Source organism: Rana temporaria, chromosome 11, assembly GCF_905171775.1.
Source record: "Rana temporaria chromosome 11, aRanTem1.1, whole genome shotgun sequence".
NCBI lineage: Eukaryota > Metazoa > Chordata > Amphibia > Anura > Ranidae > Rana > Rana temporaria.
In genome coordinates this window covers 26296514-26321725 of record NC_053499.1, presented here as the reverse complement: position 1 = coordinate 26321725, position 25212 = coordinate 26296514, and the positions used below count along the sequence as shown (strand labels likewise).

Below are 25212 nucleotides of genomic sequence, written 5' to 3'. Positions count from 1 at the left end.
TAGAAGCAGGAGCAACGTTACGCCGGAAAAGCCTTACGCAAACAACGTAAAAAAATTCCGCCGGGCGCACGTACGTTTGTGAATCGGCGTATCTAGGTCATTTGCATATTCTACGCCGAAAACGACGGAAGCGCCACCTAGCGGCCAGCGTAAGTATGCACTCTAAGATACGATGGTGTAAGAGACTTACGCCAGTCGGATCTTAGCCTTATTCCGGCGTATCTTGCTTTCTGAATACAGAAAGAAGATACGCCGGCGCAGCTTTGAATTTACGCGGCGTATCTATAGATACGCCGGTGTAAATCAATGCTGAATCTTGCCCTATCTTTTTTTGCCTGAAGTTGACACTGTAAAGGTGTGAAATGGTGTCACACTATGGGGTTGATGCAAAAAACATTCATTGCACAAATGTCAGAAGTATTCATGCAAGCTGAAAAAAATGTCACCATATTTTTTCCAAGGGATTAATGCATGTGTCATCAGTTCCATCTAGTGGCCAAATTGTGGTATAGTTTTCTGAAATACTTCAATGAGAAAACTATACTGCATTTTGGCCACTAGATGGATGGTGTAGATGATACAGGAATCACTCTCTTAGCGAAATTATGGGTGCCATTTCACTAAATTTCCACGAACGCTTTTGATGTTTGTGCAACAAATGTTTTATAACTAGACCCCTTAAATCTATGAATATAGCAAGATTTAAACTAGATGTGCTTTTTAATTTCATATAACATATGTATTTTTGCAGCAGGAAACCAGAAAAAGCTAAATATAAGCACACTAAACTTAAGCTTTAAAACATCCAGGAAGGATTTGTATTGCTCTCCCTGCCTTACTGTCCCAGTGATGGCCAGTGTCTCAGGTACAGGAATCTCCCCTGAGAGGTTACAGAAAAGATAAAAACATATGTATGATATCCTGAGGTCACTTATTCCTAATGGACTATAGGCTGCATGATAGCCTAGTAGTATATAAAACTGTTACCAATAATACATAGGTGACATGCTGAGTTAGAAATATTCTATGTGCTCCCCCCCCCCCCCCTACACAGACATACATATAAATTCAATAAGAAATACAACAGTGGTGGTAAGTTGTGCGTGATCACACCAAGAAAGGTTCACAAGTGGGATAAGTAAATGTGATGTGGTTACTCGCATTTCCAGGCACTAGAGAGACATCAGAGTGCCTCAACTTACATCCACATCCTCGTCCATCTCCACCCCAGACTCATTGTCAGCCCGGACAGGTTTCTGCTGTATGACCTGATTGTGGAAAATAGAGCTGAGATGCAGGGAAGGATAGATATCAGGGGAGGGGGGGGGGATATGGAGACATATATTGTTTGTCAGATGATCCATGACTTCTTGCTGAAGCCTTACCTTTAGTCTTGCACAGTTGTACAGGCTTCTCTCCTGTACTGATATAGCTTACTCTGATATCACGGCACACTGAGAGATTCCCACAGTGTGCATTTGAATCTGCAGATAGAACCTGCCTTATTTCCTGGCTGGAGGACATCCATAGTTGGTAAGGTTGAATAAAGACACCAGTCCATCAAATTCAACATGTGTGGGCTGCATGTATGTGTGTGTGTGTGTGTGAGTGTGAGTGTGTTTATGTCAGTACCATTTACCATATTCCTGTACAGGTATATTGCTTTCATTAAGATGTCCAGTAAACATTTTTTTTTTTAAATTATCAACACTTCCCACAGACACCGCTGATTGTGAAAAGGAGTTCAACATGCCTACCACTTCAACAGTAGAATCCCCTACGCAGTTTAAGGTTGAACCGCTTCTCCTCCAATTTTCTTGCGTATCTGTTAATCCTTTCCTTCCAACTCTAACTGCCCCAGAATCAGATAGTCCATTCTTCCCAACCCTAACTGCCCCAGAATCAGATAGTCCTTTCTTCCCAATCCTGACTGCCCCAGAATCAGATAGTCCTTTCTTCCCAATCCTAACTGCCCCAGAATCAGATAGTCCTTTCTTCCCAATCCTAACTGCCCCAGAATCAGATAGTCCTTTCTTCCCAACCCTAACTGCCCCAGAATCAGATAGTCCTTTCTTCCCAATCCTGACTGCCCCAGAATCAGATAGTCCTTTCTTCCCAATCCTGACTGCCCCAGAATCAGATAGTCCTTTCCTCCCAATCCTGACTGCCCCAGAATCAGATAGTCCTTTCCTCCCAATCCTGACTGCCCCAGAATCAGATAGTCCTTTCCTCCCAATCCTGACTGCCCCAGAATCAGATAGTCCTTTCTTCCCAATCCTGACTGCCCCAGAATCAGATAGTCCTTTCTTCCCAACCCTAACTGCCCCAGAATCAGATAGTCCTTTCTTCCCAATCCTGACTGCCCCAGAATCAGATAGTCCTTTCTTCCCAATCCTGACTGCCCCAGAATCAGATAGTCCTTTCTTCCCAATCCTGACTGCCCCAGAATCAGATAGTCCTTTCTTCCCAATCCTGACTGCCCCAGAATCAGATAGTCCTTTCTTCCCAACCCTAACTGCCCCAGAATCAGATAGTCCTTTCTTCCCAATCCTAACTGCCCCAGAATCAGATAGTCCTTTCTTTCCAAACCTAACTGCCCCAGAATCAGATAGTCCTTTCTTCCCAATCCTGAGTGCCCTAGAATCAGATAGTCCTTTCTTCCCAATCCTGACTGCCCCAGAATCAAATAGTTCTTTCCTCCCAATCCTGACTGCCCCAGAATCAGATAGTCCTTTCTTCCCAATCCTGACTGCCCCAGAATCAGATAGTCCTTTCTTCCCAACCCTAACTGCCCCAGAATCAGATAGTCCTTTCTTCCCAATCCTGAGTGCCCTAGAATCAGATAGTCCTTTCTTCCCAATCCTGACTGCCCCAGAATCAGATAGTCCTTTCTTCCCAACCCTAACTGCCCCAGAATCAGATAGTCCTTTCTTCCCAATCCTGAGTGCCCTAGAATCAGATAGTCCTTTCTTCCCAATCCTGACTGCCCCAGAATCAAATAGTTCTTTCCTCCCAAAAGTGACTGCCCCAGGATCCGCTAGTCCTTTCTCCCCCATACTGACTGCCCCAGGATCAGCTAGTCCTTTCCTCCCCATCCTGACTGCCTAAGGTTCATGTAGTTCTTTCCTCCCTATCCTGACTGCCCCAGGATCCTCTAGTCCTTTACTCTCCATCCTGACTGCCCAGGATCCATTAGTTATTTTCTTCCCATCCTGACTGCTACAGGATCCGCTAGTCCTTTCCTCCCCATCCTAACTGCCCCAGGATCAGCTAGTCTTTTCCTCCCTATCCTGACTGCCCAGGACCCGTTGGTATTTTCTCCCCATCCTGACTGCTCCAGAATCCTCTAGTCCTTTCCTCCCTATCCAGACTGCCCAAGTATCAGCTAGACCTTTCCTCCCTATCCTGTCTGCACCAGGGCCCATTAGTCATTTTATCCCCATCCTGACTGATACAGGATCCACTAGTCCTTTCCTCCCCATCCTAACTGCCCCAGGAACTGCTAGTCCTTTCCTCCCTATCCTGACTTCCCCGGGATCTGCTAGTGCTTTCCTCCCCATCCTGACTGCCTAAGGGTCAGCTAGTCCTTTCCTCCTGACTGCCCCAGGATCAGTTTAGTTCTTTCCTCCCTATCCTAACTACCCCAGGATCCGCTAGTCCTTTCCTCCCCATCGTGACTGCGCTAGGCCCACGCCTTTTATTGAAACTCAGTTCTTGGAGGCTCAACATCACATGTGGGCATTACCAGTGATGATGCCATAGGGTCTACAATTACGTTTTTAATAAAAATGGAAAGCTTTTATTTCATTAGCATGTTGATGGAAAGGAAGAAACCACGAAAGGCAAAATATACTACTAATATACAAATATTTACTATGAGAGGTTAGTGGTGGTAGACAGCTATGGTTAAAAATGAATAATAGCATCTTTCTTATGCCACTTTTCAGTATACAATGCTTCTCTCATGTTAATGTAACTTAGAAATAATTAAATGGTTGCACTTATACCAGTTTACAGACAAGCTGAGACTGTTCTATGAAAATCTGAGATAGGACAGGAGTCTGAGCAACCCCTAATAACCAGCTGCACTACCTGAAGATCATCAGAATGGATGAAGTGGAAACTGTTTATTTCCTAGTTTTTATATAAATCATCATTTGTACACTCTACATATGGAGGAAAACATAACGCGTTCTTACCTTATCTCCTTTGCTCCAAGTCACAGTTGGTACCGGATCTCCAGTGATAGGAACATCCAGACGCAGTTTATTGCCGGCAACCACAATGATGGTGTCAGCATTTCCAGACGCGCAGTCCAGTTTAATCTTTGGTGGCTCTGTGGAAGTAGAAATATGTTCAATCAATTGCATGATCGGAGGCATGTGAACTATCATAAAGGGATCAGTGATAAAGCATACAGCTGCAAACTAAGGGCCGATTTATATAGCAGTGGTAGAGCCTTACTCTGGCCTGATACATTTTAAAGAAGATCTCCTCCAGCACATTTATAAGGCCCAGCAGTGTGCTTACCAAAAGTGTATTTTTAAAGAATGTGAAAAAAAGAGAGCACACCATTCCCCTATCCAGTTTCCCCCTATCTAGTGTTCTGCAGCATTATGCATAGAACAGCCCAAAAACACTGCAGGCCCCTCACTATGCAATGCATTTTTGGAAAGAAAGGTAAAATGCCGGAGCAGTAAGTATCCACTTTCTATTTTAATTTGGTTCCTTAGTTATTTATATTTTATCATGGTAACCAAGTAAAAAAAAAAACACTGCTCTGATCCCTCTCTATTATTTCAGCTGATTTTTTTCTCAACCACGGTGCTGCAGCAACCTGGGGTGCCATTTTGATACCCTCTGGGTGCCCCGGGCATGAGACTTAATTTGTCCTCAATCAGAAATGGGTGAGGGGACTCTGTGGTAATGGAGATACTCGGATGTGATGGAGCAACTGATATTTTGGGGGTCTCATGAATAGGGGGCACTCATACTCTGTGATGGGGGGGGGGACTCTGATGTGATGGGATACCTCTGATTTGAATGGGAGGGCTCTGACATGAAGGTGGTATTTTAATGTAAGGGAGGGTTCTGATGTGGTGTGGGGACCTCTGACATGAAGGGGTCTGATCAGGGCCGTTTGAAGGAATTTGGGGGCCACAAGCAAAATAGGGGCCTCCAAGCACCCTCCCCCAAGCACGCAAAGCCTACGTTAGCGCTACACTAATTTTTACACCCATGTTCTTACTCCTCCCCCCCTCCCTAGTCCCTATGTTTTTTCTATTCTCACCTCCCCTTCTTCCCTGTAGGCTGCCGCTGTAGCGTGGCCGAGCTCCTCTTCCTCCTGTCAGTCAGGTGTTCTATCATTATGGGTCCCCAGTTCCCAATCAGATAGTGCTCGGGCTGGGCCGGGTACCGTGCGGTACAGGAGATTCAGTTTCCTGTGTTCCTGGCTGGACTGAAATGTAGTGAGCATTCAGTGTGCACTTCCTGTCAGTCTGGCCGGGAACAGGAAACTGAATCTCCTGTACCACGCGCGGTACCCGGCCGGACTAACAGGACTCCAGGAGGAAGGAAGAGGAGCTCGGCCACGCTACAACCTGGGAAGGGGAAGTTGGGGGCCCCAGGCCAGCTCGGGGCCCCAAGCAATTGTTTGTTTTGCCTGTCCTGTAGCAACGGGCCTGGGTCTGATGTGAAGGGGGGCTCTGATGTAATGTAATGGGGGGTGTCTGATGGGAAGAGGGCTTCTGATGCAAAGTGAAATTCATAAAGATGGTTGTATGCATCATTTCAGGCTCAGGTTTCCTATTGATAAATAGAAAAAATTACATTTTAGATTGGGGTGTCTTGAGATTTTGCATAGTTTTAAAGGGTGCAACTGAAAAAAAAGGTTGGAAAATGCTGTTCCAGCCAACAAAGTTTGATCTCAATCATGTTAAGGATTTTCCATTCATTTGTTACACCCATTTTCATTGCTCAGGCTGTGACAAAGGAACTTAAGTCTAGTACACACGGGCCGAATGTTGACCGGCATTGGCCAGTTCAATAGAAACAGGCCCGTGACATTCAGCCCGTGTGTATGGCAGCTGGTCCAACAGAAGCCGCCCGAAAGGCTCATGACCGAAAAAGGTCTGCCCACTTGCTCCCAGTCAGCGCTCTCAACCAATGGCTGAGAGCGCTGATGGGAGTGTTCTGGTAAGGGGCCGTCCCCATGTCAGAACACAATAGCTCAGCAGGGGAGATTGTTGTACTAACATTGGATTTTTAGTACAGTGGCTCCGACCTGAGTTGTCGTGTTTTAACAAAGAAAAAAATAAAATTGTGTTGAGTGCGAGGCTTTACACACAGGTCAGAACATTTGAGATTTCACTTACCTTGTCTGGGGACGAAGTCAATCTTCACCTCTGGCAGGGAAAAAAGCAGAGAAAAGAAATTAATTATGAAACGTGTAATAAAAAGAGCTTTGTAATAATCCTTTTGTTTTATAAAATCAAGCATAAAGAATACAGAGTGGAGCTCCTACTGGGGTACTTCAACATTTCCAGGCCAAGCATAAGATATAATCCTTAAGCAAAGTTCCAAGACGGTCTATAATTTGTACATGCATGGATTAGTTCCAAGAGATCCTTCTGGGGGTCATCCACATAAGATGTCCTCAAAATTCTGAGCAATGCTCCCTTTAAACCAGTTTTTTTTTTCTTGAGGGGGAGACCCTGTCCAAATTGAGTCCTGCGCTACCTTTTCTTCACTACAAGATGTCCTCAGTCTTCCTCAGTCTTCCAGAATGAATGATGCCCAGTATCACTCAGCCTGGAAGATGAAATAAAGCCTATTAATGCAAAGAATGACGCTGATGTCACTCTCAACTGCCACTCTCTGCATTATCCAGGCCTGCCCACAGCCAGTGGATGAAATACTGCGAGGAGGGTACACTGATAGGATTCACCCTGAGGTGCTATCACAATAAATGAGTCAATGCTCTGATTATTAATTCATTTGAGTGTTTAACTTACAGATTGAGCTACTGGGATCTCTAACAGTGGCCTGGATTCAAGAAGCAATTGCGCCTGTGTAACCATAGGTTACACAGCGCAATTGCTTACTTGCCCCGGCGTAACGAATGCTCCTGATTCAGGAACCTCGTTACGCCGTTACTGCCCGCATATCTTAGGCTGCATTCTTGCGATGGCCGCTAGGTGGCATTCCCGTTGTGCTCAGCGTATAGTATGCAAATTGCATACTAACGCCGATTCACAACGTTGCGCGAGCCCTGCGTACGCAATTTACGTTGTTTCCGTACGGCGGTTTTTGCGTAAGGCTGCCCCTGTTACGTATACCCATTGTAAAAAATTTGAAACTTACGAAGTTTGCGTAAGTGAATCGTGAATGGCCCTGGACGCCATTCACGTTCACTTTGAAGCAAATGACGTCCTTGCGACGTCATTTGCCGCAATGCACGTCGGGAAAGTTTCCCGACGGAGCATGCGCTCTACGATCGGCGCGGGAACGCGCCTAATTTAAATGATTCCCGCCCTCTACGGGATCATTTAAATTGCGCGCGCTTGCGCCGGCCATTTTGCCGGCGCACCCGCGCAATTTACGGAGCTTCTGCTCCGTGAATCGAGGGCAGCGCAAAAAAATTGCGGGGGCGCAGGGCAAAAACGTTGCCCTGCGCCTCCGCAAAAATAGCGCAATTCTACCTGAATCCGGGCCAGTCTTTACAGAGCAAAGGAGGAAGTGGGAAAATGAGCGCCATCTGCTGGCTGGATAGAAGACTATATAATATTTCCATGTAATATTTCATATTTACTGGGGTAAAAAGAGATACCGGTAATTCATTTTTCTTTTTAATATGGTCCTGGTCACAAAAATAAAGTAGCATTATATGTACACAACCAGCATACTGTATGTCCCCCTGAAATAGACAGATTTCTTTCCTTGCAGCTCCGGGTCCTGTGTTCCAATCCCAGCAGAGATAAGCATAGAGTTTGTATACTTTCTATGTGTATGCAAGTATGCTCCAGTTTCCTTTGCAGTCTTTTCAATGTTGTTTTGGATAAACATAAAAAAGATCAGCTTATTGCTGGCAGCGAGAATTACAATTGCTAGGCATTGGAAACAGTCAGTTATTCCTCTTGATTGCGTTAGAAGTAAACTCAATTGGATCATGATTAATGGTAAGCTCACTTATATAATTTGTAATAATTCCCAAAAATTTGATAAGATATGGAACGCGAGGATTGGTTATATCTCGACTCCCTAATGAACTCCGGGATGACCCTCTCCACCTTTTTCTTCTTTTTCTTCTTCTTCTCCTTCCTCTCCTTTTTCCTGATTATTTCCCTCCTTTTCTGGTATCTACATGTACGGTACATTTGGTCGCTTATGGGGCCTCACACAGTATCCCTACGATAATCTCAGGGATCACTGCCAGGATTTCTCTGTGGGTCCTTACCCATTACTTTCCTCCCCCCTTCCCCTTTACCTTATACCATGCCCTTGCTCTCCATCATCCATCATACATAGGGCCCTCTCACACAGTCCGTGTCCGTGTACGGGCTCCGCTTTGCTCAGCGGGGATTGCTCCATCGATCCCCGCTGAGCAGGCAGTTGACAGGTCTGTTTCTGCACACTGTGCAGGGACCGACCTGTCAGAGCGCCGCTCTCCCCTATGGGGGATCGGATGACGACGGACCTTAGGGGGTGTCGTCATCCGATCCGCAGACGGATGGAGAAAAAGGGTTTTCCTCCGTCACACTTTGGCGGATCGGATCGGGTCGGATATCAGCGGGCATATCACCGCTGACATCTGTGGCTCTATAGACCTCTATGGAGCTCCAGTTCAGGTCCGCCTAAAAATATGACAGGCGGACCTGAACGGTCCGTCCGTGTGAAAGAGGCCATAGCTGTATTCCTGATTTCCAATGAGTAGCAATTGTTCGGTTCCATTACCACTCAGGATTATGTTTTGTTTTTTTTGTTTCCCTTTTTTTGACGATGATTGTTTTATCTTGTTTTTTGATGATGATGGATACTACATTCAACCCTCGGAGGTTAACCTGAGATTTTTTTATTTTTTTTTTAATTTTTTTGCCTAAAACATGCTTCTTTGATGTAATGTTGGATGGCAGTTATCTCTTGTGGTCATACCTGTCATGCCTTTGTATTACTATGTTGACAACCTGAGAATTGGCTTTGTTCCAATAATACATCTGTTCCTACAAGACTTTGTTTCTTTCCCAATAAAAATTTTGAAATATAAAAAGTTCAGCTTGATGTAAAAAAAAATTTTTGTATGCATTAATATTTTATAAAATCTTATTTCTTTGTTCAGTTACTTGTTACATGTAAAACATGCACTGCAATTATTATTTCCCATTGATGCATATAATCTGTATGACACTTCCCATCATTTGTATTCTGTATGTCAGTGCAATAAGTGTTATGGAAATTGTATTATCACGTTCATACGGATGCATTGTTTTTTTGCTAATAACATTTGACACATACATTATATATATATATACACACAGTGGAACCTTGGATTACAAGCATAATCCATTCCAGGAGAATGCTCGTAATCCAAAGCACTCGCATATCAAAGCGAGTTTCCCCATAGAAGTCGATGGAAACTAAAATAATTTGCTCCGCATTGAATTCTATGGCATGCAATACCGCATGGGGCGCCGGAGAGCCTTGGAAATACTCGGAAAGGCTCGGGCACAGCTTGGCTAAACTCGGAAAACCTCAGAAAGGCTTGGGAAAGGAGTATTTCCGCACGGCTCTGGTGCCCCCCCACCTCAGGCCAAATGCGGTACTACACATTGCACACTGCTCGTTTAGTGAGACAACACTCGCAAACCGAGTCAGGATTTTTTTTAAAAAGCACTCGTATTGCGAAACGCTCATTAACCGCGTTACTCGCAATCCAAGGTTTTACTGTATGTGTAGTGTATAGTATATACTCTATATGGGTTGATTTACTAAAGGCAAATAGACTGAGTACTTTGCAAGTGCAGCTGCTCTAGAGCTTAGTAAGTGAGGCAAAGCTCCGCTGACTTCCATCATCCAATCATGTGCAGACAAAAATGCTGTTTTTTTTTTCCTTGCATGTAATTGGGTAAAGTGAAACTTTAGCTCATAAACTAAACTCTGGCCAATGAAATGAATTGAGGCTCAAACACTTGACGCGGGTAAATGTGCCTAAATGAGTTAAACGTGTTTACAATAGTTTTTTCTGCCAAAATACCGCTGTAAGGAGGAAAGGCGTCGAGGAGACAAAGAGAAGCATCCAGTGTGCATGAGACCTAAGAAGAAAGTTTCTGTTTTTTTATAGACTTTGACAACATTAATGGTCAGCTAAGGTTGACGCTTTTCTAAAGATATTTATTCTCCAGTTGTAGAACTGCAATAGCTGAACTCACCCATAAAGTGCAGTTTGGCAGACAGATTGAAAGCAAATCCATTGGGAATGAAGGAATAGTCTCCTTCGTCTGAGGCCACCACATTGTCAATGGTCAGTTTGTGTACCCTGCAGACAGAGGAAACACGTTATTAAGGATTCAGTCTTTTCACAACACATTATAAAGCTTCTAATGATGTTTAAATCAAAACTGTTATCACAGAAACATGGGAGCTGCCATTGCTGGCTTTGTTTGACTACGTTGTGTCAGGTCACCTGTGGCCAGGTGACAAGTGCATCCCGTTGGGGTCAGGGATGCACCACAGGGTAGTGAACCCTATAGCCGACTGCTGCTATCAGAGAGGAAGCGTGAACCCAAGATCCCCCTGGGCGCGGAGTCTAAGACCCAACTTTGTGTTCACCAGAGCCTCTAGTGGTGAGGATGGCCTTCGCCGCAGCTGGATCCAGGTCGCGACCCCTGGGATCCTCTGGGTCACGCTCCACAGGGAGAGAGGGGAAGCAGCAAGCAGGACAAGCGATAGTGATGGGTAAGCCGAGGTCAGGGCAACAGGCAGACAAGGGTAACCGAGGGACAGGCAAAAGGTCAGGGTCACAGGCAAACAGGAGAAGTCAGGGACGAGCCAAAAAACGGTACACAGGAAGGTAATCGTAGCACACTGCAGACAGGAACTAAAGCTACCAACACGGTTGAACAGCACTGCAGACCTGTAGTGCAACAGTTAATATAGACTTCCTGGGATGGCCTGGGTGGGGCCATACAGGAAGGAGAGGTGATAAAAAGGCAACCAGAACAGAGTCAGGCCTCTAATGAACAGATGGAGACAGGTAAGCTGCCAGACTTATTGCATATCCATGACACGTTGCTAGGGGCTTTCATGCTCATCCAATGGCTTCATTTCTTAGCAAGTAAGTTACTGATTTGCAAAAAGCTTTTTCTATCTCAACTACTCAGTAGGAGGGAAAGCCACATGATAAGCGTGACAGACAGGGGACTAGCAACCTTTAAAATGAGAAAGTCAATGGCAGCTCCCAATTTTCCATTATGCCAGGTTCACTTTTACTGAAAGAGGGCCTTCAGTAATTGTTTTATTTTTCCATCTATTAAATTTTCTGCCCTTGTTGTTTTAACTTTGGACAGTATAAAAAAATATTCGGCCAGTAAATACCTTATACAGCCCACTTCCTGTTTCCTGTTTTCTGTAAAAAGCCTAGGCTTATGACCTCATGCACAGCTCTCCCTCTCATTCTCGTGAGAGTTTGCCAGAAAGGGAGGGAGTATGAGTTATAAGAGAGCCAATGAGAGCTGCAGAGCTGTAGGTGTGCCTCTGTGTGTCTGTGTAAATCCAGGAAGTTAACAGGCAGTAGCTTCAGCTGCCCACAGATAAAATGGATGCAGCCATACTAAATGGAGGGAGATTTCTGCAGCATATTTGGCAAGTACAGAATCACAGTATATATATAAAATAATATGCAAAGTGTTTGGAGAGAAGCTTCAGAATGGCAAAGATGTTTTTATTACAAATTATGTAAGCAGACTGCACTTCCTCTTTAATCTCAACCTGTACTCTGTTTTTAACCATTACTAGCAGCTACACCATTAAATGTCTTCTGTTACCTTATAAGCCTGAAAAATCATTTTCTAAGCACATCTCTGATTTAGTGTCACTTTGCTAAGGTCTGACTTTTTTTTATTTCATAGCTAAGCTCTATAGGGCACCCTCATTCACTGGTTAATGGGATGGAGGTGTCAAATTAACTATGGAACTCGATCAGATACCAGTAAGAAATCCCCATTGAAAAAAAAAACATGCCGTACAGAACCGCATAGTCCTGCTGCACCATGTGGGTTTGCACATATGGGTGTTTTGCCAATGCATAGAGGTGGCATTAAGAATTAACGGAACCCCCACGCGTCTGCTAAAGAGCAGGAGGTGATATAAGACTGGATAGTTTTTAATATGTACAGTATTTGTGCCTTCTGTTTACCATGAGATTGTGTGCAATAGAATGTAGATTTTATGATCACCGATTTATGTGTTGATTGGTACCTTGAAAATCCCGTCAAAACATCTTTGGTTTTGGCAAGGAATGTTGGAACAGTGACGTTTACATGTAATACTAGGTTTGTATGCTTACTTAAATTCCTCTTAGATCCACTAATCCAAGGGTCTCCAAACTTTTAAAACAAAGGGCCAGTTTATTGTCCTTCAGACTTTAGGAGGGCCGGATTGTGGCCAGCGTGGACAGAAAAAGTCCTATGCCGGACATCACGGACAATACATTTGGCCCCGGAGTTGGTGGTCAATAGGAGGAGGAGTTGTGCCCCTATTAGGAGGAGGAATAGTATCTCATGATTGGTATCAGTGGAAGAAATAGTCCACCATTGTTGGTGTCAGTGGGAGCAATAGTGTCCCAAAGGGCCGGATAAAGGCTAGCAAAGGGCCACATCTGGCCCTCGGGCCGCAGTTTGGAGACCCCTGCACTAATACATATAGGGGTAGAATTAGGTGGGCGTAGCGTATCTCAGATACACTACGCCGCCGTAAGTTTGAGCAGCAAGTCCTGTAATTACATAGAACTTGCGCTGAAACTTACGGCGGCGCAGTGTAACTGGGCCGGCGTAAGCCCGCCTAATTCAAAATAGGCTGGTTGGGGGCGTGTTCTATGTAAAATACTAGTGACCCCACGTATTTGACGTTTTTAATGAACGGCGCATGCGCCGTCCGTGGACCTATCCCAGTGCGCATGCTCCAAATGACGTCGGCAAATCGTCATGCTTTCGACGTGAACGTAAATTACGGCCAGCCCCATTCACGGACGAGTTACGCAAACTACGTAACATTTTTAAATTTCGACGTGGGAACGACGCCCATACTTAACATTGGCTGCGCCATGTATTTGGTGGAATAACTTTACGCCTGAAAACCCCTTACGTAAACGGTGTATCTTTACTGCGACGGCCGGGCGTACGTTCGTGAATCGGCGTATCTAGCTGATTTACATATTCTAGGCGTAAATCAGCGTACACGCCCCTAGTGGCCAGCGTAAATATGCTGTTAAGATACGACGGCGTAGGAGACTTACGCCGGTCGTATCTTAGCAACATTTAAGCGTATCTCAGTTTGAGCATACGCTTAAAGTTGCGACGGCGGGGATTCGGACTTACGACAAGGTATCTACTGATACGCCCGTCGTAAGTCTATGTGAATCTGGCCCATATAGTTTAGATACAGTACTTCATAGGGCCTGCATGACGTGTTGCAATTGAATGCAGTGCATAAGAAAACCCTTACTTAAAAAAAAAAGGTTTGGTAAATCTTATAGTGGCCAAAAAAAATCATACTATTGGAGTAATCATTCTATAGTAAAAACAACCCATTCAATCGATGTGCCACATGGGAACATGGATCAATATTTAAGATACAATCATATGTAATGATTGTAAATTTTCAATTGCATCTCTGCACTAGGCAATCCCATAATCTGTTTAATCAAAATATGATCAGATTCATGACTATAATATCTTGGTGCTGTCATTCGATGCAACATAATCAATCATTTTCTGCCCTAGACAGTTGAATCACACAAAAGTATAAACGTGTCCCTGCATGTCTCTCAGGGCTTGTGATTCAGCTAACTCTCTGTGCATTACAAGCATATTGGAGAAATAATAATGAGAATGAGGTTGGTTGGACCAATGTTTCAGACGGTGAGTTTTGATCGAACCTTCCAATGTGACTGATCTTGATCCTGTCGTTGGCAACCACTTCCTTTCCGTTCTTTACCCATATTCCAGTGACAGTCTCATCGGACACCTCACACTTGAAGACGGCCTGTTCCTTAGCCTTGACGGTCAGATCGGCCACATCCTGAAGAACCTCCAGCTGCTTTGCTGGAAAGGAGATACAAGAGGAGGTTACATAGAATGACACGTCTTCCCATACCAGACATCTGATAATACAATGTCAGACAATGATTAGGAAAAGTGTTCCGAGGGCTCAAGATGATTAATAGAACTTCAATAGCTTTCATGTCACAGTGTCAATGACTATGTGCCCAGAGAGCTTATCTTCATTAGCAGGGGTCTCCCAACTTTTCAAACAAAGGGCCAGTTTACTGTCCTTCAGATTTTAGGGTGCTGAATTGTGGCCAGTGGGGGTAGAAAATGTTGGTGGGCCCAACATAAGTGAGAATAAACATGGCCTCCGGTTTGGTTGTCAATAGGAGGAGGAATAGTGCCCATCATTGGTATCAGAGGGGCAAATTGGTATCAGGGGGATTTTTGGTGTCAGTGGGAGGAATTATACCCCATCATTGATATAAGTGGGAAGAATTGTCCCCCATCATTAGTGTCAGTGGCAGGAACTATGCCCCAATGTTGGTGTCAGAGGGAGGAATAGTGCCTCATATCACTGGAAGCAATAGTGCCCCAAGGCCCAGATAAAGGCTAGAAAAGGGCTATTTGTAGCAAAAACTAGCTACCTGCAAACCATCTTGTGCAGTCTGCCCTGCCATTGGCTCAGCCCCCATTGTCCATCTATATGTATCATCTCCTGTAATATTTACCCACCATCACCGATCCTGACACTCAGCCAGACCCTCAACCACCAACACTTACCTTGCACCATCAGCTCAGCCACTGACTCCCCTCCATTGGTCTTGACGGTGTAGTTGCCACTGTCTTCCAGTGTGGTCTCATTAATATAAAGGAAATGCTTCTTTCCATCTTTCTTAAAGCGATATTTAAAGGTTTCTTCTCTGGTCAGCTCCACTCCATCCTTCTCCCTGTAGGAAACATAATATTTCCATCATAAGAAGCCATGAATAAAATGTAATTTATGCTCATCATCATAAATAATCACCTCCGCCTAAGACCTAGGTTTGAGTTTTAGGAGGCCGAGTTGTACTGTGTACTTGTTTGTTAATGTATGTTTGTGTCTAGTGAATATATCACTTATACCTGGCTTAGTTTGTACTTTTCTTAATAAGCATGATTTCCGAATGGTGTCATTTCCATGAACAATCACAAACAACACTTTCTCAAAATCACAAATTTTTATATTGAAATGCAGAACTGTATGTATCCCTAGGCTAGATGTCATGGAATGTCAAAAACAGGAGTTATTTAAAAAAAAAAAAAAAAAAAACAGCACCCTTTATTTCATGCAATTGTCTTTCTTCAGCCCCCTAGATGGAAGTCCTACATTTACAGATGCTGTGAAGATGCAATATTATACTATTGCCTGTAGGTGGCGCTCTTCCATTAGAATGTGTCAAACTAGAAGCTCAAACTATATTCATATATAGCAGTAACAAGTTCAGAGATGGATTTTACATGTGTTCATTCTAGAAGTCCTGAATATTAAACGTCTTTTCAAAGGGGGAAATTAATGAATTCATTTTCATAAGGCCAGACACTCAAGGCACCGGGTTTGGTATGGCAAGGAATGTAATTTTAAAAGCAATCTTATTAACGGATAAAGAACACTAAAGTAGGGTGACCAGACATCCCCAGTTTCCAGGGACAGTCCCCGGATTGAGGACACTGTCCCTGGACCAAGTCTGTCCCTGGGTTTGTCCCTAGATTGGATTTGAACAGGGGCTGGGGCAACTTCAAAGACAGTCAGTGCAGAATTAATAAAAAAAAAACAGAATTACACACCCCTGCTCAGCCACTCCTACTAGCTTAGGGGGGTGTATTTTCCATTATCTGTGCCCCTTTCTGATGATCATGTGCTGGTTGGAGCGGAGGGGATATTTCTTCAGTTTCGGACGCATGCCCATCCAGCTCAAGTCCCGGCCAGATGCCTGCCTGCTTATCTTCTTGACTTCCCTGGTGGAGTGATCATCCTCCACTCCCCACCCAGTAGTAGTCGGGGCCCAGAGAGTAAGACTTGGCAGGCTTTGAGGCGGGCAGAGAGACGCTGATTGCCGCCATTACTAGTAAAAAAAAATATGTCCCCGGATTTAATTTTCAAAATCTGGTCACCTTACACTAAAGCCTTGTTCAGACAGGCACTGGCACCCGTACTGCATGCCTTTGTTTTGGTGTCTGCATGCGCTCTGAGCTGTAGGTAGCAGTGTTGCCAACCTACCAGATTGAAATCTACTGGCACAACACCCGAAATTTACTGGCACAGCCACGTTTTTACTGGCATTTCACAAAAGTTACTAAATTACATTTTTAGGTCCAAATTTCAGTATTTAGGCTACAAACAAGTACACTAGGCAAATAGCAATGTGATTTAAGGTAGATATTAAGGTAAAAAAAATATTTTTGTTATTTTGGATATAATAAAGGGAAAAATGATTTAGTCACATCACCCCCTGTCTCCATCCCCCTCTGCCACCAACACCCCCTGCCTTCACCCCCCTCTGCGGTGCCACGATCTCCCCCTGCCTCCAATCACCCCCTGCCTCCATCGTCCCCTGCCTCCATCGTCCCCTGCCTCCATCCTCCTCTGTGGTGCCACCAACAACCCCCGGTCTCCATCCCCCACCCTCTGCGGTGCCACCATCCCCCTCTGTGGTGCTACCAACACCCCCTGCCTCCAATCTCCCCCTGCCTCCATTGCCCCCTGCCTCCATCCCCTTCTGCGGTGCCACCGCAGCCCCCATCACCCCCTGCCTCCAATTTACATGCGCAGTTCCAAGCTGAACCGATCTCGGCTATTTTTACTGGCACATTCCCGCAACCACGGACATTTACGAATGGGGGAAAAAAGTGCCCGTTTTTACGAACTGTCTGTAAAAATACGGACGGTTGGCAACACTGGTAGGTAGCCTATAGAAGTGGATGTAAACAGCCATGCAGGAGCAGCTGCACTGCCCCAAATGCACACTGCGTTTAAGACATGCGGCAATGTCCATGCAGAGGCTGCATCCGCATCCATCTACATAGGCTGCCTGCACATAGTTTGGGATGGATTCAGGCACCAAAACTGCCTGCAAGCAGTATGGGTCCCAATACCCATTTAAACAAGGTCTAAAGCCTAGATTACACTTGTGGTTAAGGGGCAATAAAAACAGGCAGTTGAACTGCATTTTTACTGCCCACCCCCCAACCGCTCTCCCTAAGCTGCAAAGACATTGGTAAACACATGCCACATTTATGAAGCACAGCAAAAAATATCCTCTGTGTCACGTTTGGTACTAAATGGGGCAGCGCCATGGCAATGCATGTGGTTCCGCCACAGGAGTGCAGGCTTTTAATGGTTAAAACAGGCAATGAAGAGATGACATATCGCCTCCTCACCGCCTGTCAAACGCCCTCTGAAAAGTAATCCCTATGAGAGCCCCATGCAGGGTAGATATGTTAGCTATCCAATTATTTTGATTGGAAATAGACAAAAAGATCATCAGCTGCTCTTCTTGAGAGTACTTCATCATTTACCCAGATAGCAAGCAATTGTGCTGCACGTTTGAAAATTACTTGGTAAGCTATTGCTAGACTTGTCAAACTTCACAAGTTTGTTTCACAATTTCAGCAAGTCCTCATTACATGACTCCAGATTAACTTCCTTTGCAAACATTCTGCAAGTCTGCTGCAAGTTCTGGTTCAGTTATGTTGTGCAATAGTCATCCCACCACAGGGGGTCACTGTGGCTGTGCTGTAGACTTGCAGAAGACTTGCTGTAGACTCACCACTGCAACTTTACTCTTGCTAGAGACTTGCCACGCAAATTTGCTACGAATTGGAAACGTGTCAACTAAAACTTGTGCTTTAAGTGCTGCAAGAATACAACTTGCCAGTGAAAATGTGCAACAAGTTAACTTACAATTAAACAGTGTCACAAATTTGACATGAGGAAAATAGGAGGTAGCAAACACATTTCAGGGGCTGAACAATTCCCCTTTGTTAGATTAAAAAATGTTTTACAATCACTTTAAAGAAAAAATTAAACCCTGATGGGTTTTACGTCCTCTTTTTTTCAATTGCAAAGTTAAAGCATAATGGCCAAGTATATGTCCTGTGACACACCACAAACAATGAATCCACAGCACACCAGCACACCTTGTGAAGTTTTATAACAGATTTAATGACTGTGGGATAGAGCAAAAGCCCTTAATGTCTCCCCACTCTAATATAATACAACTAATAACAGAATGAGATAATACGTTTAGATTGAATGCGATGAACAGTAATATATCTATATACTTAGCAGTATCGACCCCACCCTAAACTACTGGCCAGTAGTACTGTCCTAGGCTAGCCAACGTTGGGGCCCTGGATGTATGACAGATGAAGGAAATACACTTGTTGCAATGGCCAAAGGCCGCTCACCACTTCCAATGTCTCTTTGGGGAAGGAGGATGGTTGTCTGCGGAAGCGAGTGTCCCTCTTTCCTCAGACCGACGTCTGTGAAATGGATGCAGTCTTTTAAAGCCTCCGGCAGGACATCTCAGATCGTCTAGGGGCCGTCTGGGGAATCTGGCAATAACCTCCGTCAGCTGTACTCACTCAGTTGGGCAGGCTGGATTACTCCGGTGGCTGGATCGGCCCTGCGACCAGGCCTCAGTTCGATGGCTCAAAACACAGTCTCTCTCTGTTTCAGTAGACGAACATCAGTCTCTCCAAGAACTATTGCATAGAGCCTGTGTCTCAGTGGCAAACACACAGCTCTGACACAGGCCGTCTTAAATCACCCTGTGATGCAGATCTGTGTTCCCTGGTCACTGTTCCAGACTCCCTCTCCTCACTACTTCCTCCTGACTCCCCTCTCTCCTGGAACTTCCTGTCTCAAAGCCTCCTGGGAAATGCAGTTATCCAGCCCCTTGCTGTAGAAATGTATCTCTATGTCTGTTCTGTACTGCAGCCTCCAAATATGTGCTCTCTGGCTCCACCTGCTGCAATATATATCTATATCTACATCCTCTTAAATGGCTGAAAATCACAACAGGGCTACATTCTCCCCCTACTTAAAGTCTTTGGGGTCCCCCCCAAAGGGTAAACTGTATTTGTAAGTTCTACAGACAATATATACAGTATGAAAGGCACATATAAAGTTTATACTAGACCATCTGAATACCTTTACTGCGCATAGATAGATGCAGTCTATGACAACGTCTAGCAAGTGGAGGGGGCAGAGGAACACTCCACCAAGGTGTGCTGATGGTCGGGATTGGACACAAGTCCTTTGATACCTCTGTGGTTAGGGTGGACACTTTGGGTGATCTGCGTACAGTAGTGATAGCTTCCTCTGTGCTGTTCCCTGGTGAGTCATAAGTGAGTCTCTGAGGAGGTCGCACCAGTCGTTTGGACCTTGATTCTAGAAACCCGGATGGGCCTTCATCTGCTGAGTCCTCTTCTACTTGCTGTGTTAACTGAGGGAATTCAGTTTCCTTTTCAACTGGCTCAACAGGGGTATCTTCTAGCACTGAGGTTTCCGGCAAGAGACTTTCCACTTGAGAGGGTACAGAAGAATTATCCTCGTTTGCTTGAGGCACAAATTCAGGGGCATCTGGTCTCAGATTGCTCAAATCCGGCTCAGGAGTCATAATAGTTGGATGAACATCCATAGGTTCAGATGGCCACATCCAACTCGGACACACATCTTCCTCATCGCTGTCGTCCTCACTTTCTCTTGTAGAAGGTGGCTGTTGGGACCGAGTAACAGGTGCTTGACGGGAAGTGGATGGAATGGGTGAAGGAGACTCATCTCTATCTGGTACCCGCACAGCTTCATTCAGAGGTAGGAGATGATTCCGATGCCAATTCTTCAGTGGCCCGGTCTTTCCCTCTGGTCGAATCTGGTACACTGGCAGGCCAGGCAATTGTTTACAGACGATGTAGATCTGAGAACTCCATCTATCAGCTAGTTTGTGCCTGGCCGAAGCACCCAAATTTCTCAATAGAACTCGATCACCTGGCTGTAAATCCTGTACCCGAACCCTCAAGTCATAGTTCCGTTTGTTTCTTTGTTCTCTACTCCCGGATGTCAAACGGGCCTTCTCAAATGCAGAAGCCAGGTTTCTCCTCAGTCTATCCACATAACCCTGGTGAGAGGCAATAGACGTCTGGTCAAGGGAGAGGCCAAAAGCTAAATCTACTGGTAATCGGGCTTCTCTTCCAAACATGAGGCGGTACGGTGAGTATCCTGTAACATCACTTTCTGTGCTATTGTAAGCATGCACAATGGTAGAGATATGCCGACTCCAGTGCTGTTTCTCCCTGATCGACAGTGTTCCCAACATATTGAGCAGAGTCCGATTGAATCTCTCCGGTTGTGCATCACCCTGGGGGTGATAGGGGGAGGTTCTTGACTTCTGAATCCCCAATAGATCCAAGAGCTGCCTGATGAGTCGACTTTCAAAGTCTCTGCCTTGATCAGAATGGATCCTCTGAGGTAGACCATAATGAACAAAGAACTTTTCTACTAGGACTTTGGCTACAGTAGGAGCACGTTGATCTTTGGTTGGAAAAGCTTGAGCATAACGGGTAAAGTGGTCTGTCACCACTAGGATATTTCCCTGTCCACTAGTGTCAGGCTCTAAGCACAGGAAGTCAATACACACCAGGTCCATAGGCCCTTGACTCTGCAGATGGCTCATTGGAGCAGTCCTAGAAGGTAAAGTTTTCCTCTGGATACATCTTAGACAGGAATGGCAGTAGCTTTCAACTTCGGATCTCATGCAGGGCCAATAGAATCTGTCTCGGACCAGTTTAAAAGTTCTCTCTGCTCCTAAGTGACCATGGTCATCATGCAAAGCTTTCAGCACATTTTCTCTATGCTTCTCTGGGAGGAACAACTGCTGCTTTTCTTCTAAGTCATCCGAGGGGCCCCTTCGGTAGACCACCCCGTCTAGCAGTTTCAACCGTTCCCACTCTTTGTGGACCAGACGAGCCTCTTTTGGTGAATCAGTTAGTAGGAGCCCTCTTTGACCCGCTTTCATTGCTCTCAGAGTTAACCCGATCAAAGGATCTTCAGCCTGATCTACTCTCAGGTCCTTCTTCGTGAAAGTAGGCAGGCCCTCACTCCTCAGCTGTGTAGGGTTACAATACATTTTAGGGACACCGGCAGCCATGACTCCTATGGCCTCTGCTCCAATCATTCCTTTGGTTCGGCACTCCACCCCTTGGCATAGGGCTTGAACTCCATCTGGAGTCAAATGAGTCCACTCTGTTTCTGGGACCCCTGTGCTATAGGGTCTCCTGGATAAGGCATCCGCGTCTTGGTTATTGACCCCAGGGCGATATTTGAGGCTGAAGCGGAATCCTGACAGGGCAGCCAACCACCGGTGCCCAGTGGCATCCAGTTTGGCCGTAGTGAGAATGTAAGTGAGTGGGTTGTTGTCAGTTCTGACCACAAAATTGGCCCCGTACAGGTAGTCTTTTAGTTTGTCCACCACTGTCCACTTCAAGGCCAGGAACTCCAACTTGTGAGTGGGGTAATTCTTTTCAGAAGGGGTGAGACCCCGACTCACATATGCCACCGGTCTCAGGAGGCCATCATATTCCTGGTATAGTACTCCTCCTAGCCCTTCTCTGCTAGCATCCACATGTAGTTCATAAGGCTTGGCAGGATCAGCGTAGGCAAGGACAGGAGCCTGTGTTAGACTTCCTTTCAATTGGAGGAAAGCTTTTTTCACATTGGTCGGTCCATTCCTCCTGGATTGATTCACGAGGCTTCCTAGTTCCGTGGGCTGATGAACCCGGCTCAAAGGACATTGATTCATCTTCTGCTCCTTCCATTCTTAGAAGCGTGTTCAGAGGCTGAGCTATCTTGGCAAACCCCTCTACGAACCTCCTATAGTATGAGCAGAATCCTAGAAAGGACCGGAGTTCAGTAATATTACGAGGTCTCGGCCATGAAGCCACAGCTTCCAACTTCTTAGGATCAGTTGATATGCCTTCTGCTGAAACAACATGTCCCAGGTACGTGACTGAAGGCAGACAGAACTGACACTTCTCTAAGGAAAGTTTCAATCCTTCTTCATGCAGCCGCTTCAAGACCTTTTCCAACCGCTGCTCATGTTCTTCCAGTGTTCTTCCGAAGACTATTAGGTCATCTAGATACACTAGTACCTCGATCAGGTGCATGTCTCCCACCGTCTTTTCCATTAGTCGTTGGAAAGTTGCTGGGGCTCCTGTGAGGCCTTGGGGCATTCTATTAAACTCAAAGAATCCCAGTGGACAGATGAAAGCAGTCTTCTCTTTATCTTCAGGATGCATGGGTATCTGGTGATATCCACTTCGCAGGTCAAGTACACTAAACCACTTTGCTCCTGACAGACACTGTAAGGCATCTTCTATTCGAGGAGTAGTGTATTGGTCGGGAATGGTTCTTTGGTTGAGTGTGCGGTAGTCTATGCACAAACGGATGGAACCGTTTTTCTTGCGAACTACCACGATGGGTGAGGCATAAGGACTCCTGGATTCTTGGATTATCCTGGTCCTTTTCAATTCAGCCAGCTGTTCCCTTAGGTCATCTAGATCTCCCAATGGGACTCGCCGTGACCTTTCTCGAAAGGGCTTGTCATCTTGGAGGCGAACGCGGTGCTGAGTGCTCCTAGCACACCCCACATCAAACTCATCCTTGGAGAATAAATCTTGCCACTTGAGGAGCTGAGACTGAATTCGCTTCTTCCACTCAGGCGAGATAGGGGCATCTTTAGGATAGAATCGTTCAGCTGGGATCTCTCTGTCTACTCCCTCTATCAATTCAGTGGGTGAGAGGGGTGTGGCAGTGGCCACTTGTCCAATCGGCATCCGTGCCTTCAAGATCACTGGGGAGTCTGACACATTGCATACACTTACAGAGACTCTCCCACGGGCCTGCTGTAGAGCTCTGGTGGATATTATCTCAGGCACCAATTCCACTCCAGATCTCTTCATATTTCTGGGATCAGTTTCCAGGACCACATAGGGGCCTGGTTGTGACCAATTCAACTTGACTGAGGCCCGGAAACTAGTCATTTCTCCTGGCTGTAAGACCTTCTCTGCTCTTTCTAATCTCCAAAGCCGTCCCACTTCTGCAGGGGCCCTCTGTTCTTGAATAATCCGCTGGTAGATTGGCCGCAACATCGGGTGCATCTCCTCTGAAGTAGAACTCTCTTCCGTCACTAATGGAGTTATAAGGCGTCTCACCAAGTCAGTATTTGTTCCCACAATCATAGAACTTCGATTAGCTCCTGGTGGGCGGGGACATACAATGGCTAAGGCGTCACAGACCCCTGGTTGTCCAACAGTTGCCGAACTGAACTCCAGCTTCACTTGTAGACACCCATCATATGGAAGCTTCTGAGTCCCAATACCCCAGATTTCGAGATCCTCTAACTCCATCAGGGGTAGATGCTTCAAATGCTTCTGGTAGAAGTCCCGGTAAATCAGTGTTACTTGAGCACCTGAATCGAGGAGAGCCTTCGTGTAAACCCCTTCTACTTGAACTGGGATAATGGGTGAAGGGCCTATCAACTGGTCAGGGAACTTCTTCGGAGTAGTAGAAGGCATAGACCCAGTCGGCTGCACTCTAGCCCTCTTCCTCGCTTGTGGTGGTTGTTTTCTTCCCCCTTCCGGGTGTTTAGGTTGTGGGTGTGCCTTGCCTCCCTCTGACACAGGACCAGACGCCAGGGGAGGGGATCTTTTTGTCGTAGCAGGTGAGGCTCTGGGTAAAGACTTGGGCCTCTTATTGGTATCCTGGGAATCAGAGCAGTCTTCAGTAGTTGGGCACCCAGTTTGCTCCCTCACTGGGGCCCTCTGTAGTTTCCCGCCGGTCGATAACTTCCTCTTGAATTCGATGGGCTCGGACAGATATTTCGGTAATGACCCACTCCTCCGCAATTATAGCAGATGTTTGACGGTTTCTTGATAGGCACCACCTGAGTAGTAGATTCAGGAACTGGTTCTGAAGTGACTTTTTCAAGGGGCGACTTGACACCTGCAGACAATAGGGTTAGCATTTGCATCAGCTGGGAAACTTGAGCCTTTAATTGCTCCACTTCTGAATTCCCATTCGACACATTGAGCGTTCGAACCTCAGCAGGAAATGAAAATCCTGAGCCCTTCTTTTTCTCCTCTAGGATAGCCTCTTCCTCCCTTACCATCTTAATGAGATCAGAGTATTGCAAAAAGGTACCCCCTTGTAAGGTCTTCAACTGGATCCAGATGGGATCGGAACTCAGAGCGCCTCTCAGGATCTGTTTCATTCTAACTTGATCCATATCCCTGGCTTCTATTCCTTTCTTTAGTACAATCTGGTATAGCATTTTGTTTAGTCGTCGAATATACTCGGAAAGCCGCTCATTTTCCCGTTGAAACATGTGTTCAAATAGGAAGATTAGATCTGTAGCTTTCTCTGTGCGCCCAAACTCATCTTGTAGCATGCGAAGATAGTCATATGCTGTACAAGACTCCTGACTGAATTTCAAATTTCGGATGGCTTCTGCTGCAACGCCTTTCAGACTTTCAGTAATGCGTTGTTTCTTTTGAGCCTCTGGAACATCCCATTCTTCCAGTGCTTGCATAGCCTGTTCCATCCAGGTTTCATACTCTTCTTCTCCAGGAGGTACAGGCTGCACTCCAGAAAAAATTCTCAACTTCCTGTAGCCATAGTTCACAGATGGCGAGGACATTTTTCTAACGCTCTCTACCAGTTTTCCTATGTCCATGAAGAAGGAAGCTGGGGGGTAGTTAGTGGTTGGTACAGAAGTGGTAGTTACTTCCACTGTGTCTGACATGGCCTGGCTTGGTCCCTCCAGACAACTTGCTGAGGTGAGTAGAGGGAATAACCGTGCTTTAACTTCTCCGGCTAGCTGGATGCTATCACCCTGGAAGCAGGTTGGGACTCCTT

General features: G+C 45.6%; 1 protein-coding gene across 4 annotated transcripts in view; it reads right to left on the bottom strand.

Annotated features, from left to right (window-relative positions):
• MYBPC3 (myosin binding protein C3) overlaps nt 1–25212 on the bottom strand; it is a 174679-nt gene that overhangs the window by 55292 nt on the left and 94175 nt on the right. For 2 of the 4 annotated variants that reach the window (XM_040328243.1, XM_040328244.1), the window contains 6 exons: nt 15042–15208; nt 14150–14315; nt 10425–10531; nt 6375–6404; nt 4200–4336; nt 1203–1268 (listed from right to left, as the gene is read on the bottom strand). In XM_040328243.1, the coding sequence (XP_040184177.1) occupies nt 1203–1268; nt 4200–4336; nt 6375–6404; nt 10425–10531; nt 14150–14315; nt 15042–15208 (673 nt within the window). The remainder of the gene's footprint in view (nt 1–1202; nt 1269–4199; nt 4337–6374; nt 6405–10424; nt 10532–14149; nt 14316–15041; nt 15209–25212) is intronic. The other 2 variants (XM_040328245.1, XM_040328247.1) reach the window with 1 other exon arrangement.